The sequence below is a fragment of the Staurois parvus genome, unplaced genomic scaffold (assembly GCF_062004578.1).
Source record: "Staurois parvus isolate SC_StPar_1 unplaced genomic scaffold, SC_StPar_1.0 ptg000249l, whole genome shotgun sequence".
Classification (NCBI taxonomy): Eukaryota; Metazoa; Chordata; class Amphibia; order Anura; family Ranidae; genus Staurois; species Staurois parvus.
Window position 1 is genome coordinate 5472700 of NW_028318045.1, and position 17722 is coordinate 5490421.

A 17722-nucleotide genomic window follows, 5' to 3' on the forward strand; every position below is an offset into this window, starting at 1 on the left:
TATTTACAAATATGTATCTGTTGCTTTGCCTGGAGTTTGGCTTCAGTGTAACCTGTAGTTCATTTGGAACTGTGTTGGCCTTTTATCAAGAGGTATTAACAAGATCACTGCAGCATTTGATCATAGGTACACATATACAGTATGTATTACAGGGGTAAAACTTAAACTGTTAAAACTAAAAAAAGAAACATAGGTATTTCCTTAATAATCCCCTTCATTCTTTAAAGCGGTAGTAAACCTAAAGAAAAAAAAGGTTTTCCCCTGCAAGGTAATGTCATACATGTCATGCACAATATGAAAGACTTACAGTACCGGAGAACGAAGCCCTCCAGCGGTGCGCTGTCATCGCTGCAGAGGCTTCCATCTTCACCCGGTTTTCCTTCCGGGTTCCTGGGTTGTGGCTGCTTGAATAGCCGAAGCCAGAATGATGTCACTTCCACACATGCGTGCGAAAGCTGTGGCTGCGACACACAAAGCTCACTAGAATATCTCCTAAGCGGTGCACGTTTAGGCGATATTCATTTTACCTACAGGTAAGCTTTATTATACTTACTTGTAGGTAAAAGTATAAAAAAATTAGTTTACTACCACTTTAAGAAATCTTTATCTTCTTCCCTGGATGAAGTCGTTTGTGAAAAAAAAGAAGGGCTAACCATTATAAATGCACTGTAATCAAATACTACAGCACTTTAATGTTTTACGGTTTCTATTGAATGTTTTTTTTTTAACAGAAACCAGATTACAACCCCATCTATTGCACAACTGGGTGGAGTAGGGAACCTGCTTCTTTGTCGCATAAAGTTTAGTATAATACATGAAACTTTGCCCTTTATTATTTTAGCAAGAAGCAAACATGTATGGGAAGCACAGAGGTACATCCACTTTCAGCTATACTGGATATCCATTTACAGTGCCTTGAAAAAATATTCACACCCCTTGAAATTTTTCACATTTTGTCATGTTACAACCAAAAACTTAAATGTATTTTATTGGGATTGTATGTGACAGACCAACACAAAGTGGCACACAATTGTGAAGTGGAAGAATTATAAATGGTTTTCAAAAGGTTTTAAGTTTCGGAGCATGTGCAATCGCTCCTTAATCAAGACCATCTTGATGAAAGACCGATTGCCCATGCTCCAAAACGCTTTACCGACCACCTTTGACGTCACTTCCGGGACGTGCATTCCACGTTTCACGGAGGCTCAGGAAGAGTGGCAGCCATCATGGAATTGCACCTGAGCTCCCCCTGCTGCTGTTGGCCAGCAAAGTGAACTCCAGAAGACAGTGACAGGAGCCCTGCATTGACATTTTAAAATGCCTGAGCCTTATCATCTGTGGTTTTAACCGTTTTCATCAATAAACATGTGGAGGTACTGCACTTCTTGTTCTCTTCTGTCCTGCCCAGAGTCTGCTTCTACTCTTGGAAGTGCTGCTCTAGTGCCTATTCCCACTGTGTCCCTCCACTGCTCTCCAAGGCAGATACTCCCTACGAACTCCTCTTCACATGTTGTAGGGATGCTTTTCTTCAGCAGGGGCAGGGAAGCTGGTCAGAGTTGATGGGAAGATGGATGGAGCCAAATACAGGGCAATCTTAGAAGAAAGCCTGTTAGAGTCTGCAAAAGACTTAAGACTGGGGCGGAGGTTCACCTTCCAGCAGGATAAGAACCCTGAACATACAGCCAGAGCTACAATGGAATGGTTTAGATCAAAGCATATTCATGTGTTAGAATGGTCAAGTCAAAGTCCAGACCTAAATCCAATTGAGAATCTGAAGGCTTGAAAATTGCTGTTTACAGACACTCTTCATCCAATCTGATAGAGCTTGAGCTATTTTGCAAGAAGAATGGGCAAAAATTTCACTCTCTAGATGTGCAAAGCTGGTAGAGACATCCCCAAAAAGACTTGCAGCTGTAATTGCAGCGAAAGGTGGTTCTACAAAGTATTGACTCAGGGGGGCTGAATACAAATGCACGCCACAATTTTCACATATTTATTTGTAAAAACCTTTGAAAACCATTTATCATTTTCTTTCTACTTCACAATTATGTGCCACTTTGTGTTGGTCTATCACAGTGATGGCAAACCTTTTAGAGACCGAGTGCTCAAACTGCAACCCAAAACACACATATTTATCGCAAAGTGCCAACACTGCAATTAAACCTGAATACTGAGGTTTTAGTTTAGAAAAAACAACCCGTACATTAAAAGAGCTTCCACTGACCACCAGCACAAGGGGGCAAAGTTCCACTGACCACCAGCACAAGGGGGCAAAGTTCCAATGACCACCAGCACAAGGGGGCAAAGTTCCAATGACCACCAGCACAAGGGGGCAAAGTTCCAATGACCACCAGCACAAGGGGGCAAAGTTCCACTGACCACCAGCACAAGCTAAAATCGTGTGTTAATAAAAACGAATGTGTTAAAACGCCCAGCCAGTCCAATATATATATCCTTGGCAGTGCACTTACCTGCCATGCGAAAGCTCGGACAAGTTGCAGCTAATGAGTTTCGGCTCTGGACATCATCACCTGGCGCTGCTACTCCTTTCCGAGCATGCACATGGCCCCTATGTGCTCTGTTATCTGATGCGCAGCTGCAGGGGTGATGCTGGGACAACTTGGCTCATGTGCCAACAGAGAGGACTCTGTGTGCCCGCTGCGGCACGCGTGCCATAGGTTCGCTACCACTGGTCTATCACATAAAATCCCAATAAAATACATTTACGTTTTTGGTTGTAACATGAGAAAATGTGGAAAATTTCAAGAGGTACGAATATTTTTTCCAAACACTGTAAATAACCAACATGTGTACAGTTTAACCTAACAAACAGAATCAATCATTCCTCTATGGTTGTTCAGATTAACGATAAGACATCTTTGATATTTTCCATTCTGAGACTGTAAGACCTTACAACCCCCAGACCCCAGGGCACAGCCTCTGACCTCTGACCTTATGAGTCCCATCATCCAGCTCCTCATGAAGAAGATCCGGGTTCCTCTCTACATGTAAGTTCCAGCGATCCAGCTGCACTATGGTGCCATCTTCCACATGGCAGAGGATCTTGGAGACAGGTTCGTCTGTATAACCCTGATCAGGAGGAAGAAGAGTGTGAAGGATCACTAAACATAAAGCCTTAGATACTGTGCACACCAACAGTATTAAACAGACACATAGGGGTTTATTTACTAAAGCTGGTTTACTCAGAGTCTTGTGCACTTCTGCACAGAAACCAATCAGCTTACATGTTTTATTACTAAAGCTTAATTGAGCAAGCTGAGGTTAGCTGATTGGCAATTTCTGAGTGAACAAACGTTAGTAAATAAACCAGATAAGTATATTTTTTAAATCAATAATTTATTCACTTTCCACTTAACTTGTAGGAGTCTATGGTAAGCAGGCAAAGCAGGCTAGTCCGGTTATCTTAGCTTAGCCCAAATTTCAGTTTCTTCTGTTAGATACTAGAACAGCAATGGGCAAACTACGGCCCGGCGGACCTTTTAATCCGGCCCGCGGAGCTAGGCTCCCGCTAGGCTCCTCTCACAGTCCGCCCTGAAGACCGGTGTAGCATGAAAATCTGTCTCCTATGAGGATCTGTCCCCCTCGACGTATCTGCGCATGTGCCGGAGATCGCCGATCGGCTGCTAATGCCTGAAACTGGCACATGCGCAGATACGTCGAGGGGGACAGATCCTCAAAGGAGACAGATTTTCATGCTACACCGGAACGGCGCGGGAACACGGCGAGAGGAACGCGCGGAGCAAAGGTAAGTGAATTGACACAGGGGGGACTTGGGGACTTAATATGGGGGATGAATTAATATGGGGAATGAATTACTATATGGGGGATGAATTACTATGGGGGATGAATTACTATAGGGAGGATGAATTACTATATGGGGGATGAATTACTATGGGGGATGAATTACTATATGGGGGATGAATTACTATGGGGATGAATTACTATATGGGGGATGAATTACTATATGGGGGATGAACTACTATATGGGGGATGAATTACTATGGGGGATGAATTACTATGGGGGATGAATTACTATAGGGGGGATGAATTACTATGGGGGATGAATTACTATATGGGGGATGAATTACTATGGGGGATGAATTACTATGGGGGATGAATTACTATATGGGGGATGAATTACTATGGGGGATGAATTACTATATGGGGGATGAATTACTATATGGGGGATTAATTACTATGCTTACTATGGGGGAATATTACTATACTTACTATGGATGACACATACACATCATACATCTACTCTTGGTCCGGCCCCCGGGTCTAATATATGAACCCATTGCGGCCCTCAAGTCAAAAAGTTTGCCCACCCCTGTACTAGAAAATTCTCAGGTCATTTTGAAAATATACTAAGGACAACAGCAAATTTCCTTGGATTTTTAAGGTCAATGAAATTATGATCATGTTATAATTGGGATCAATATTTTATTCAAAACACATTAAAATTATGTTTTTCATAAAATAGGCTGACTTTCACTTTAACCAGCACCTAACTGAAAGCACCTCTGCATGACCCCACTACATCATTGTTTCATATTCTCAACATTGTATAATATAGATACTGGGACTCAGGTGTTCCAATCACCTCCATGGCCACAGTTGTATAAAATCAAGCACCTAGGCATGCAGACTGCTTCTACAAACATTTGTGAAAGAATGGGTCGCTCTCAGGAGCTCAGTGAATTCAAGCGTGGTACTGTGATAGGTTGCCACCTGTGCAATAAGTTCATCCATGAAATTTCCTTGCTACTAAATATTCCACAGTCAACTGTTAGTGGTATTATAACAAAGTGGTAGCAACTGGGAACAACAGCAACTCAGCCACAAAGTGGTAGGCCGCGTAAAATGACAGAGCGGGGTGAGAACATGCTGAAGCGCAAAGTGCGCAGAAGTCGCCAACTGTCTGCAGAGTCAAAACCTAAAGACCTCCAAACATCGTGTGGCCTTCAGATTAGCACAACAGTGCGTACAGTGCTTCATGGAATGGGTTTCCACATCCAAACAGCTGCATCCAAGCCTTACATCACGAAGTGCAATGCAAAGTGTCGGATGCAGTGGTGTAAAGCACACTGCCACTGAACTCTAGAGCAGTGGAAACGTGTTCTCTGGAGTGACAAATCACGCTTCTCTGTCTGGCAATCCCATGGATGTGTCTGGGTTTGGCGGTTGCCAGGAGAACGGTACTGATTGCATTGTGCCAAGTGTAAAGTTTGGTGGAAGGGGGATTATGGTGTGGGGTTGTCTTTCAGGGTTTGGGCTTGGCCCCTTAGTTCCAGTGAAGGGAACTCTTAAGGTGTGAGCATACCAAGACATTTTGGACAATTTTATGCTCCCATTGGGGATGGCCCCTTCCTGTTCCAACATGACTGCGCACAAATGCACAAAGCAAGGTTCATAAAGACATGGATGAGCAAGTTGGGGGTATAGAAACTTAACTGGCCTGCATAGGGTTCTGACCTAAACCCAATAGAACACCTTTGGGATAAATTAGAGCGGAGACTGGGAGCCAGGCCTTCTCGTCCGTCCGACATCAGTGCCTGACCTCACAAATGCACTTCTGGAAGATTGGTCAAACATTCCGATAGACATACTCCTATACCTTGTAGACAGCCTTCCCAGAAGAGTTAAAGCTGTTATAGCTGCAAAGGGTGGGCCAACTCAATATTGAACCCTACGGACTGAGACTGGGATTCCATTAAAGTTCATGTACGTGAAAAGGTAGGCGTCCCAATACTTTTGGCAATAAAGTGTATCTTGGTGATGGCACAGTTGGCTTGACATGTTTCATAAATACTTCTCCAGGAACCTAGGAAGGTGCCTTATTTATGTTGTAATAGTGTGAGTCAGAGCCAGCTGAAGTGGAAACCTTTTTGTTAGTTGACTTTTGTGCTCATGTGCTCAAGTCACGTAGCCACAAGGAACCTCGAAGATACTTTACTGCCTCGACTATATCTGTCCCCTTACTGAAAGGGGAGACATTTCTATATCCTCTCTGAATACAATTGGTTACCAGGGTATGGATGCTTCCTACTTCAATCCTCTCCAGACATCAATGGGAGATTCCAAAATGTAAAGCTGTGCTCATATCCCTTCTATTATACATATCCCTAGTATTCAGAAGATTTTTCCTCTTAGACATTGGAGATGATCTTTTCCATTGGGATCCCAAATGGTGCCTTCAAGCACTCTTTCCTGGATACTTCCAACACATAATTTTCTGGCTCTAATTGGACACAACTTAAGGAAGGATCTACTTCCTCCATCAGCCCCTCCCTGTGTAAATGTCACAATTTTTGCAGAAATTTCAAGTAAGCGAAAATCGTAATTTCACTAAGCCTTATCCCTCACTATTTTTCAATGAGTAAGACTAGAAAACTCAAGAAGAAACCTATTTTCTGCTACTTGCACCCACAATCTCATACTAGGTTGCTAAGGACCATTTACTACTATAGGTGACAATTTTTCTTTCAGCAAGATTTTCCTCCAGGGCTACTTACAAACTTACCCCTCCCCAGTTAAGGGTTCGAGCAAGGTCATTCCCTGTACCAAGAGGCAAAACAGCAACTGGAGGCTGAGGGTTCACCTGTAGTTCATCCAAGACAGAAAGGATCCAGCCTACCTGTTATAGAATTAATTGTATTATTCTGAGGTTGAGACAAATGTCAGACACTCACACATCACAATGGATTGTTTGTCCACTCTTACAATGAGAAAAGTTCTAAAAAAAATGCATACGAGAGGCTTCTATTTGTATATTGCCAAATATTCAGAATAAAATGAGCATAAAGCCTGGTGAGTGTAAGAAAGATGAAGATAGAGAACATTGTCCCCTGGCGGTCAAATGCGCAGATCATGTTTCTTATTCCTTTTCCTCTGAAGTGACAGTGAAAGTGGTTGGGCACTGTTCAGCACTGTCACATGGGGTAGGAAGAAAGTGCTTAGCCTTGTGTAAGTTCCAGGTTGTGACATGTCCTAGCTTGAAGTTAATGCAGGGCTTCCTCTTTTTGCATAATATCAGAGACCTGTACAAACAATCTGTTCAAATATATGACTATTATTCTGGTGTTCTTTTTTCCAGCAACCTTTTGTGCTCAGCAACAGCATTAAACAGAGGTACACTGAAAATTTACTGGCTTTGGTCTTAAGGACAGTTTGAAAGCCTGCAGATGATTTTGACTGCTTACAGCCGAGTGTTGGCTAGTAGCTGTCAAGAGAATATGTTTTTATAGAATCCTTAGCGCAGAGCATCATGCTGAAGGATGTTCGATTTTTAAATACAGTTTGCTCACCTCTGATTACTTTTGAGCCTAAAGTAGCCATCTCTGCTCATGCATCTTGGTGCAATTTTACAGTAAATTCTTTGAACTGCTACAGATATTGAATGCTTACCGTCCCATCACCACCACAGGCAAGAATGCGTAGATTTGGCACTTTTCTATACAGTTCAAGCCTAAAACACCAAGATGGAAATAAAGTGATTTTTTTGTATACCAAATGATAAAACAAGCTGAAAATAAACTTCCATATAAAATACTAGAGATTTGGGCAACATATGTAATGTGTTAGCTCATAGTGAGGAAAGAATAATATGTCCTGACTCATAGTATTTCTGGTTCCTACTAGGGGAGAGAGAGGATGAGCATAATACAGCCAATACCTGGTTGGTAATTGCTAAGGACACCACAGGACAACCTGTTTTCAACAAGCAATTATACTGCATACAGTATTTTACTGTACAAACCGTTATGCTCTACATACTTGATTTTTAAATTACCAAAATATTTTCCTAACTTTAGTTATCTCTTCTGTTTTTATTTTTGAATAATATATAGACTCTTTTTTACATAAGTTTAATTATTATGAATGTATATATAGGTTTTTAATATTGTGTAATTGTATTAATTCTTTAATGTACCATTCAGGGAATGCAAAATAAAAATGTTGTTGTATGTTTTTATACAATGACAATAAAATCTTGATAACATTATTAGATTGTTACTAATAATAATTTAACGAAGTGATACAGCCCTGCTCAGGAAAAGTTTACAGTAACATATGATGGAGTCAAAAGGGTACTCACGCTTCTCTTGGCCCCTCTTGAGAGAGGTCAAAGACTTGCCGTGGATTTAAAAACCACATGAACATCTGCAGCACTTTTGTACCCTAGAGAAAAATGCAGTGATGGTACAGCCAGCGAGGCAGGGAACCAAGGACAGAAATCAAATTAATAGTAACATTATCTAGTAAAGAATAAAAATAGTTGAATATATTTTATATGAGCCATCTTTACCTGGTTTCCTCCACTTTTTGGGTTAACGAAGACCAGCAACGGTTTCATGAGAGGTGAAGAGATTGGTTTTATAACAAAGGCCCGGCCTTTAATATCCTGTATAGCAGAGGGGAGAGTTTAGTCCAGCTTGTATGCCGTTTAATAAGACAGAAATAACTAACTGTTACATAATTCTCACTGGATACAGATTTCAACAGGCAGGTGGCAAGTTTTAATACACTACTGGAAGAGTAAAAATATTTAGGAGAGCAATCTTTGGGGAGGCTCAAGGTAAATATTTCTAGTGTTACAAGTAAAAGCTGTAAGAAATGGTGAAGGGACTCCATAAAGCAAGTTGAAGTATATTGAATTAAAGAGTCAGTTTACCTGAATTATTTGAAGTTTTCATATAAAAGGGTTTCCTATTTCCTATTGAGGACCATGGCAGGCAGATCTCTGTGTGTGAGTTTCAAGGTCAGAAGGGAGCTGCATGTTCTCTCTTGGGTTTTTGATTTGTTTTATCAACAGAAGAAAACTCCTAGCACCCAAGAGTTCAGAGTGTGCGGAAACAAAACCAGTAGCAATGATTGGGAAAGTTCACTGTGGAAATCACTACGAGATATAGCTTTTTGGTTGCTAACCATTCTCTTCAATTACTGACTAGGTTGTAAGGCTCTAATGCTGGGTACACACAGGAAGTTTTTTCATTCAACCTAGGGGGCTGAACAAAAAAAACCTTACAGTTGTCCATACAAACACATCTGATGTTAGTGAAGCGATCTCCCCACTTGAGCTAATGTGTACTGACAAGGGGACCACTCCCTGCCAGGGCACACTGTTCAGCATTGACAGCCATTGGCTGCCAGAGCTGATCGGATGCCAGTCAGATGCTGGTTTTCCAGCATACCAGTTCAACAGAAGCCAGCCGTGAGATCGGCTTCTGTCAGACAAGGAGCTGTACACACGGGCTGAAAGTTCCTGACAAACCAACCATTTTCACACAATTTTCGGCTTGTGTGTACCCAGCTTTACTGAATCTCACTAATGCTGCATAAGTTAAATTGTTATACAGTTTTGGATAAAGTAGAGAAGGATTATACCTTCTGTTAAGTTTTTTTTTCCTGTGTACCTGTTGGAGAGATTCACCCCCTCTATTTGACCTGGTGACCACTGTCACTGAGACAGAAAGCAAATATTGAGTGAGTTTGTCATCAAAACAAGAGGTGGGGGAAAATTCTCTAATGGGGACACATGTCCTTATTACAGCTCTCTAAGATAGTAATTCTGTACACTTTGGAGAACAAGACAGGAAACAGGAAGTGACATGAAATTTCCCCAGCTTGGCACATAACCAAGACCGGAAGTAAAAGAAAATCCCATCCAGCTGAGCACATAGTTTGATATAAAAGATTCATAGGGAGACTGACCATTTGGTATTCAATCTAAGATAAAAAAAATACATACACTTTAACCATATTAATACTGTCAAATAGTACAAACAAATCAGCAGAGAAATCTGCAGCACAATTTATGACCTGGGTTGCCATTGACCACCAACAATTTTGGGATCATTTTAAAAGGTGGTGCTGGTAGGGGGTTAAAGTTCCACTGATTACCAAAGAAAAGGAAGGTGGGGTGTTTCAAAATATCATTAAACACCAATTATTGATGGGAAGGGAGGATTTTATTGCTATTGCTTGATATCAGTGTGTGTCTTTTGACCACCCTAATACCAGCATGTTTCTTCATGTCCAAAAAATTTTGGCAAAAGTGAGATCACATTAAAGTGCCTACTTTCCAAAATTGGTCATTTTGGGGGTGTTTGTTCTGTCCTGGCTTTTGTATTTGATATGTTTTAAAACATAAAATTAAAAAAATGGTCCTTTCAGTTTTTTGGCCTTTTTTCCTTTATATAATAAGTAGTAAAAAATGTTTTTGGAAATGTATTATATTGCAGCTTACCAATTTGTAGATGTGGTGGCTGTATTAGTAAGTCTGCTATTTTTCAACTTTCTTTAACAGACCAAGCTGTCCAGAAAAAGTGACAGAGGATGGAGACAAACCATTTAACAGTGACAGGGTGCTTTTAATGATCTGCTTTTATTCATTTATGTGAAACCTTTATCCAAAAAGGAAAAAACCAAACTGTTGCTGCAACTGCCTAAAAGCATTAGCTGTAATTTGGCATAATTTGAGTAACATCCATCTACATCTATTAGTGTATCTAACACTAACTCTCTGTCTAGATTGACAATGGTACTGCCCAATTGTGTTTCCATTGTGCCTCCATTCAGAGTGGCAATACTCTAAGACAGGATGTGTGATCCTGGCCAGATCACCAGGTGAAAATAAAGGAAAATAAGCCATAAAAAATGTACTGAACCACATTTAAGGATTTAAAATCTTAATGATAAACAATCCCTACTCTATTAGTGTATCTCACTCTCCACAAATATATGTGAACACAAACAAGTGCAATAAAATGCAATAAAGTAAACAAATATATATATGAAAAACCTGGAAGAGGCACAATGCATCATGCGGGTGGTACGTCAGCACTGGGCTCCATCTTGCTGTCATATTTACTGATGCAGAGCTGAATATCCCTGTGATATTGATGCATTTTATTTTGGAAAATCCAATGAGTGCATTATATCTTCGTTTAATAAATATATAAGTGGTTTACACTGTGATCTTTTTCCCTGTGCTTCTACTTTATGAGGACTGCATGAGGAGGATCAGAGTGCTGGAGAGAGGAGCTAATAGCTGAGGATCTCTATTTCCACTGAAGCACTATTTGACCTTCCTTATTAGCATTGAGGTTCATTTTGCCAGGTGAGGAGACACCCATTTGGGCACGGTAGTAGGATTGCTGTGGTGAATCACAGTGTACAGTAAAATAACTGACTTGACTTTGCTGGGACACTTGCATTATTGTGATTTTTTGTATGAATTGGTCACAATATATTGGATTGTGTATGGGACATATATTGGATTGTGTATGGCACAGACTGAAAATAATTTTTTGTGTATTTCACTGATGAAAATATTTGATGTGAAGATTTATATTTGCTTGGGGGAGCCCTTCAATTTTCAGAATTGGTTATTACACATTTAATGACTGCTTTAGGCAGCATAAAAATTGAACCTCCTGCTTTGGACCCCTCTGTGCAGTAAAAGGGGTGTCCAGTTTGCATCTCTCCTCTTGAGAACAGCATTAGGAATGCTATATCACTGTTTAAAGCCCAACTGAGCTTTTAGTTTAAGTCAGCTGGCTACTTTTCAGAACGGGTATCTCTGAAATCAGCAGAACTCACACCCTCTGTTGACTGGACAGCTCTAATTCTGACTTAGCTGGGGATGTAACAGACTTATGCAGAGAAAACACTGCTTTCGTTTAGAGAGCAAGCATTCTTTTCTGAAACATGTTGGCAGGGGACAGGCTTTTCTACTCAGGCTGTGGCATCTTTCCAAAACAAACTGTTAGGCTCCGTTCACACCAATGCGTTTTTAGTGCATTTTTGCAGAAAACACACCATAGTCCATTCAACATGGTTTCCTATGGAACATGTTCACATCTGTGCTTTTTTGAGCTGCTGTGTTTTTGGAAAGGGTCAGGGACTTTTTTTATAAACAAAAAGCAGCGTTTTTGCTACAATAGAGTTCAATGGAGAAGCTGTTGAAATGTATGTTAGTGTGTTTTTGCCACGTTTTGCATTTTTATTCTGCCCAGCAACAAAAAAAAAAATCCACATTAACAAAAAGAGCTTAACAAAACGCAGTAAAAACACATCAACAACGCATGTAGAAAAACGCAAAACGAACTGCAAAAAGCACTGCAAAATGGACAAAAAGAAAACTGCATAGGTGTGAACGGCGCCTAAGTCTAGGTTCACACCTATGCAGGTTGCATTTGAGGCATTTCTGCATTGCATTTTGCATTGCATTTTGCACTTGCATTTTTGCCGTGTTTTTGATGCTTGTTTTTTTTTTTTTCTTGTTGCAAGGCAGATTTTAAACACAAAATGTATCAAAAACGTGGTAAAAATGCAGCAAAAGCAATACATGATCTTCTGCAGCATTCCCATTGAGATCTATAGAACCAAAAATGCAACATTTTGCATTTAAAAAAGTCCCTGACCCTTTCCAAAAAATGCACCGGGTGAAAACGTGGAGATGTGAACCTGTCCCATAGAAAATCATGTTAAATGGACTGTAGTGTGTTTCTGCAAAACGCTGCAGAAAACGCTTAGGTGTGAACCTAGGGTAAGACTTTGTACACCTTGTTTTGATGCACATGAAATACCTTTAGCTGATCTAAACTGAATGTTTAGTTGGGCTTTACATTACTTGGTGAACAAATGAGAAAAAAATATAGTGTTGTACAGCCCAGGTACTTCTCTGCTTTGCTGTATAAAACATATAACTAAATTGTAAAAAATGTGATATAACCTTAACTGCAAGTCTACTGAAATTATATTCATTTTCAATTATTTTTACCTCAAAGCCTTTTTTGCTGGCTTTCCTCTTAAATGACGTCCTTTTCTTCCGCCTACTGGAGTTTTTTGAGTTGACCTGCAAAATTAGAGGTGAAACATTTAAATGGTACAATCACCCTTACATTATTGTTGAATTCTTACCTCTGTTCTTCTATGTGCAGTGTCACTTTTTCAGCTGTACAAAAATAGTTTATAGACACATACCCATTCAGAGGCACAGAGTGATTCTCATTAGATGCAGGGACTTTGGCTGATATACTGTGTTGTGCTTTGCAGTTCTTCAATTACTGAAGAGCCACAGGTAGCACAGAACAACTCTGCAAAGTGTCAAAACAGAAATTAAAGTGCACCTGTAATTACTCAATGACTATAAATGCTATGATGGGCTTTCAGCTGTGGCTTCATAACATTTCTTTTTCTTTAGGATTGGATTGTTACCCCCAAGTCCAACTAAGCCTAACTAGGAGGCCCTAATAATGTTTGTGAGAGACCTCATGATCATTTGGCCACCCAAGCCCTTTTACTACTTCACAGCATAATTACTTTCGGGGGGGGGGGGGGGGCTCCTATAATCTTTCGAAAACAATGCTGCACAAAAGTGAATAAGTAAAAGGTCGAAAATGCCATTGTTTCCTTGTTTCTTCTTTGTTCCTGTTGTGACGGGAGTGACTTTTGGGGGTGGGGGGACCCCTGTATTATCTTCCCAAATTCTTATGTTTAACCACCCTGTGCCTGTTAAGGGGTACAGGGTGTGGATGTGATTGTCTATTGTGTATTGGCGTGTTGTCCTTCATTCTCTGCCACATGGCTGTCCATTGTCCTTTGCCATGTGCTGCATCCCATTGTTCTGTGTCTTGGTTGGGTGGGGGGGGGGTGTTTCCTGTAGCCCTTCCCACTGATGGGGCAGGCTGATGATGTGTTTCCTGTAGCCCTCCCCACTGATGGGAGCGGTCTGATGATGTGTTTCCTGTTCCTGGTTGTGTTTCCCCGCCCTGTGTATATATATTGTGTTTTGTGTAAAAATAAAAGAGTTGACTTCCTGTCTTAAGAGAGTCTGGTGCTGTCTTATTTCCTGCATGATCAGTGGGTGTGGTCCGTGGTTTTGTGTTCGGACAGGGAAGCTTCATTATAACGGAAAATACCCAAGTGTGGACTGGGTTCCGGTTCCGTTACACCTGTCACCCACAATCACACCAGCAGATGAATATTAATCTACACATAGCGTGCCACTGGTGTGTATTGTGCACATGCTCTACAATGCATTGGGTTTTTTTGTTTCTTTCTATCTAAACTTAAACATTATTTAACTTTGCATTTTATTTAAACAACTCTGCCCAAGGTGGCTGGTGATAATAAGTCTTAAAGGTATAACAGCATTTTGGAAAGGTAATGTTATGCCCTGTCTCCCTCACCTATTAGCATGTCTAAACCCAAAAAACTAAAAAGTAATATATTATAACCTATTAGTCATTAGATGTGGCTCTGCAAAAGCTTTCCTTTTCAGGCTTTTTTCCCAAATATTTTCACCTGATGATCTTGCCAGTAACACACTTCCTGTCCTAGGGTGACAACACTCACTAGCCATTTTGTATCTATTGAGGAGCAGCAGTGTCAGCCTAGGTTGTTTCTTGATTTGGACTACAAACACCCCCCTATCACCTCATCCCTCTCGCATCCATAGTACATAGGGTGAAGGTGTTTTGTAGTTTAGAAAATAACTTGGAAAGGTAATAATATAGTTTGAAATTTCAGTACACTACACAGGAAGTTACAAGGACAACAGATTTATATCAGGATCAACTGGTATTTTCTGTATTTGCAGAAAAATGTACTTGGAAAATGAAAATTAATGCAGCCACCATACCTTATGGCTTGTAAGCTGCAATTTGTCTATGTTTAGAGGCACAAACATGATATATATTTGAATGTGTCCCCAGGTAGTGAATTATGATAGCAGGCAGACGTGATGAAAGGTGTGTACATACGCTAAGGCTCCTGCAAATGAACTGTTGCTTTAAAGCAGAAGAACTGACTTGGAAATATGCTGATGCTGCTTTTTCTACTCTAAAGAAGATGAACTGCGTCACATTTACTATAAGCTGCAGCTTTATTAATAAATCATATTAACCACTGTAGAGCCTACTAATGCACTTAATAAACCTATGACTGTTGTGATATCCAAGCATGCAATACTAATGCAGCTCTGGCAATGAACTGTGACAGCGGGTGGAGGTGATTTGAGGGGTCCCTGGAATTGAGCTGCTGCTGCATATAGAAAGATAGGAAAATGCACTGAATTCCATATAGCCTTTAAAGTCTATAAGGATATACACAGAATATTGTGTGCAGATGTGAGGGTGTGAGAATAAATCTTGGCAGTTTACTGGCAGTGACCTATCGGCATCTAGATTTCATATCAGTATAATGGCGAAATTTAAGAATCCAGTTTGCTAGTGTGAGTGTGGTCCAGACTTCTGTGCTGTGCTAAAGTGACAATGTTGTCACCTTATTTTATGGTTGGTTTAGTGGATGTTTATCTATTTTGTTACTAATAAACTTAGTTTAATAAAGTATTACTGTTTAACATACATTGGCCCATATGTAACTGTCTTGACTGCATCTGAGGCTGTTAGGAGTTTTTGTGAGTGTTTAGTGATTGCAGGCCAGATGAATTACTATGGGGGATGAATTACTATATGGGGGATGAATTACTATGGGGGATGAATTACTATATGGGGGATGAATTACTATGGGGGATGAATTACTATAGGGGGGATGAATTACTATGGGGGATGAATTACTATATGGGGGATGAATTACTATGGGGGATGAATTACTATGGGGGATGAATTACTATAGGGGGGATGAATTACTATATGGGGGATTAATTACTATATGGGGGATGAATTACTATGCTTACTATGGGGGAATATTACTATACTTACTATGGATGACACATACACATCATTCATCTACTCTTGGTCCGGCCCCCGGGTCCAATATATGAACCCATTGCGGCCCTCAAGTCAAAAAGTTTGCCCACCCCTGGTCTAGCTTGATACAAAACTAGATGAGACTCCCAGAAGCTTTTACTGTGGTCTTTGGTGGAAGCTGCAATATATTACATTTTTTGCTTTTGGGTTTAGATATATTTTGGTCCTGTGATTTCAAATAAGCTCCACCTAGTTTATACAGAATATTGCCTCTATACGGAGGATAGGTTGTGCACAATTTTTCTGTCCCTCATTCTGGGGTGCTGATTTGCCTCTTTTGCAGGCCAACAGCATGGAGGACACCTGGACTATTGTAGGCTGGACTATTGCAGGCTTAAATAAGACTTCCAATTCAATCTCTTAAAGGAAAACCAAACATTTAATTTTTTTTACCTCCCTTGCCCTTACCTGTCACAGCACCTTGATTACTGGTATAGTACAGGTGTTTTAATATAAGGAATTAGTCTCCATTAATACTTGAAAATGGGGCCACTAGCGATTAGACCCAGCTGCGGTTCCCGGAGATAAGCTGTGGGCATATGCACTGGGAAGCTAACTGCTCCTGCAGCTATTGGTGGCGGCATGCATGTGATCACTCAAGCAGCAATTACTACAAATGATCGGCCCTGGGCACAATCAAATTCTGTCCGGGGCCAGTCACACGCAGATAAACGCTGCTTTAGTGATTATATGTCAATGGACGCAAATAGTTGTGGGAGCTGTCAGCCTCCTGTTGCAAGGCAACACACATAAAAATGCATGCAAATGCACATTACTGCACACACTTTTTTAATGCATTTTTATGTACAGTATGGTAATACTAAACACAGAAGATAGCCTTTTCCTGTGCTAAAACGACTGACACAGGACTCCTCTTGAGAATAGAAAATATACGGAGACATGAATTCTTTTTCTTTTGCTGCACAGATGTCACTGGTGTTTTTCAAGCATATAAGTTACAATGCCAATATTATTGGTACTGGTTCAGTGCACAAAATTACTGCCTCTTCTGTGTGCGACAGGTACACTTTAACTTGATATTTCAACAAAAGGTTCACTAAACTGGAAATACAAATTAGCTGATCCAATGAGGCAAACTGTAACATCCAAGAGAAGTTTGGATAAAAAATAATGGCTACAGCAGTTTAAAAAAAACTCGATTTGTTAAAGGAGTAAAGTTAACACCTCTACTGTATTCTCCACTTTTGGGCAGTCAGTGGGATTACTTAGAGCTGAAATTTAATCTGATTATATTTTGCTTCCCTGGTTTCTCCCTCCCCCACATCAACAGGCTAAAAGAAAATCAATATAAAAAATATTTCTATTTTCATTACATACCTAATATTGGACCCAGTGATGTAATCGCTGGGTCTCTGTGCTTCTCTTTGCAATGTAGGCATATCAAGGCATTTGTGAGGGGCCAGCAGGGTGCATAGCAGTGTGTTCAACCTTAAAATAGATCTGAACCTAAATACTAAAATTTCTTGTAATTTTTAAGGTTATTGTAATTCTAAAAAATAGTTTTCAGTTTTTTTAAAAATAGAGCTATTATGCACTATTAGAGCACTGACGTCATTGCGTCTGTTGTGGCTGGACTGAGCAACAAGGAGATTATTACTTCTGCTTTTATCTGTGAGTGTTATGTTTGCCTTTATTTAATAAATAGGTCATTGTATTTATCTATGTGGAACACTACTTTTCTTTTTTCATGGTTTGTGGCAATACATGTTATCTAAGATTTTGCAGTGACTGGCTGGCTTATGCTTTCTACAACCCATCCAGGGGCGGACTGACAACTCATGGGCCCCCAGGCAATAGGGGATGATGGGGCCCCTGTGTCCTTGCCCAAACGCAAAAAAGCCTATGAAAATGGGGCCCCCTACTGACCCTGGGCCCTCGGGCAGTGCCCGAGTTTCCAAATG

At 40.4% G+C, this 17722-nt stretch overlaps 1 protein-coding gene across 12 annotated transcripts in view; it reads right to left on the reverse strand.

The window, feature by feature from the left end:
* The window catches only part of DGKI (diacylglycerol kinase iota), a 461291-nt gene that overhangs the window by 186535 nt on the left and 257034 nt on the right, over nt 1–17722 (reverse strand). For all 12 annotated transcript variants that reach the window (XM_089680693.1, XM_089680692.1, XM_089680689.1 and 9 more), the window contains 6 exons: nt 12809–12883; nt 8330–8425; nt 8120–8202; nt 7429–7489; nt 6545–6658; nt 2953–3090 (listed from right to left, as the gene is read on the reverse strand). In XM_089680693.1, the coding sequence (XP_089536819.1) occupies nt 2953–3090; nt 6545–6658; nt 7429–7489; nt 8120–8202; nt 8330–8425; nt 12809–12883 (567 nt within the window). The remainder of the gene's footprint in view (nt 1–2952; nt 3091–6544; nt 6659–7428; nt 7490–8119; nt 8203–8329; nt 8426–12808; nt 12884–17722) is intronic.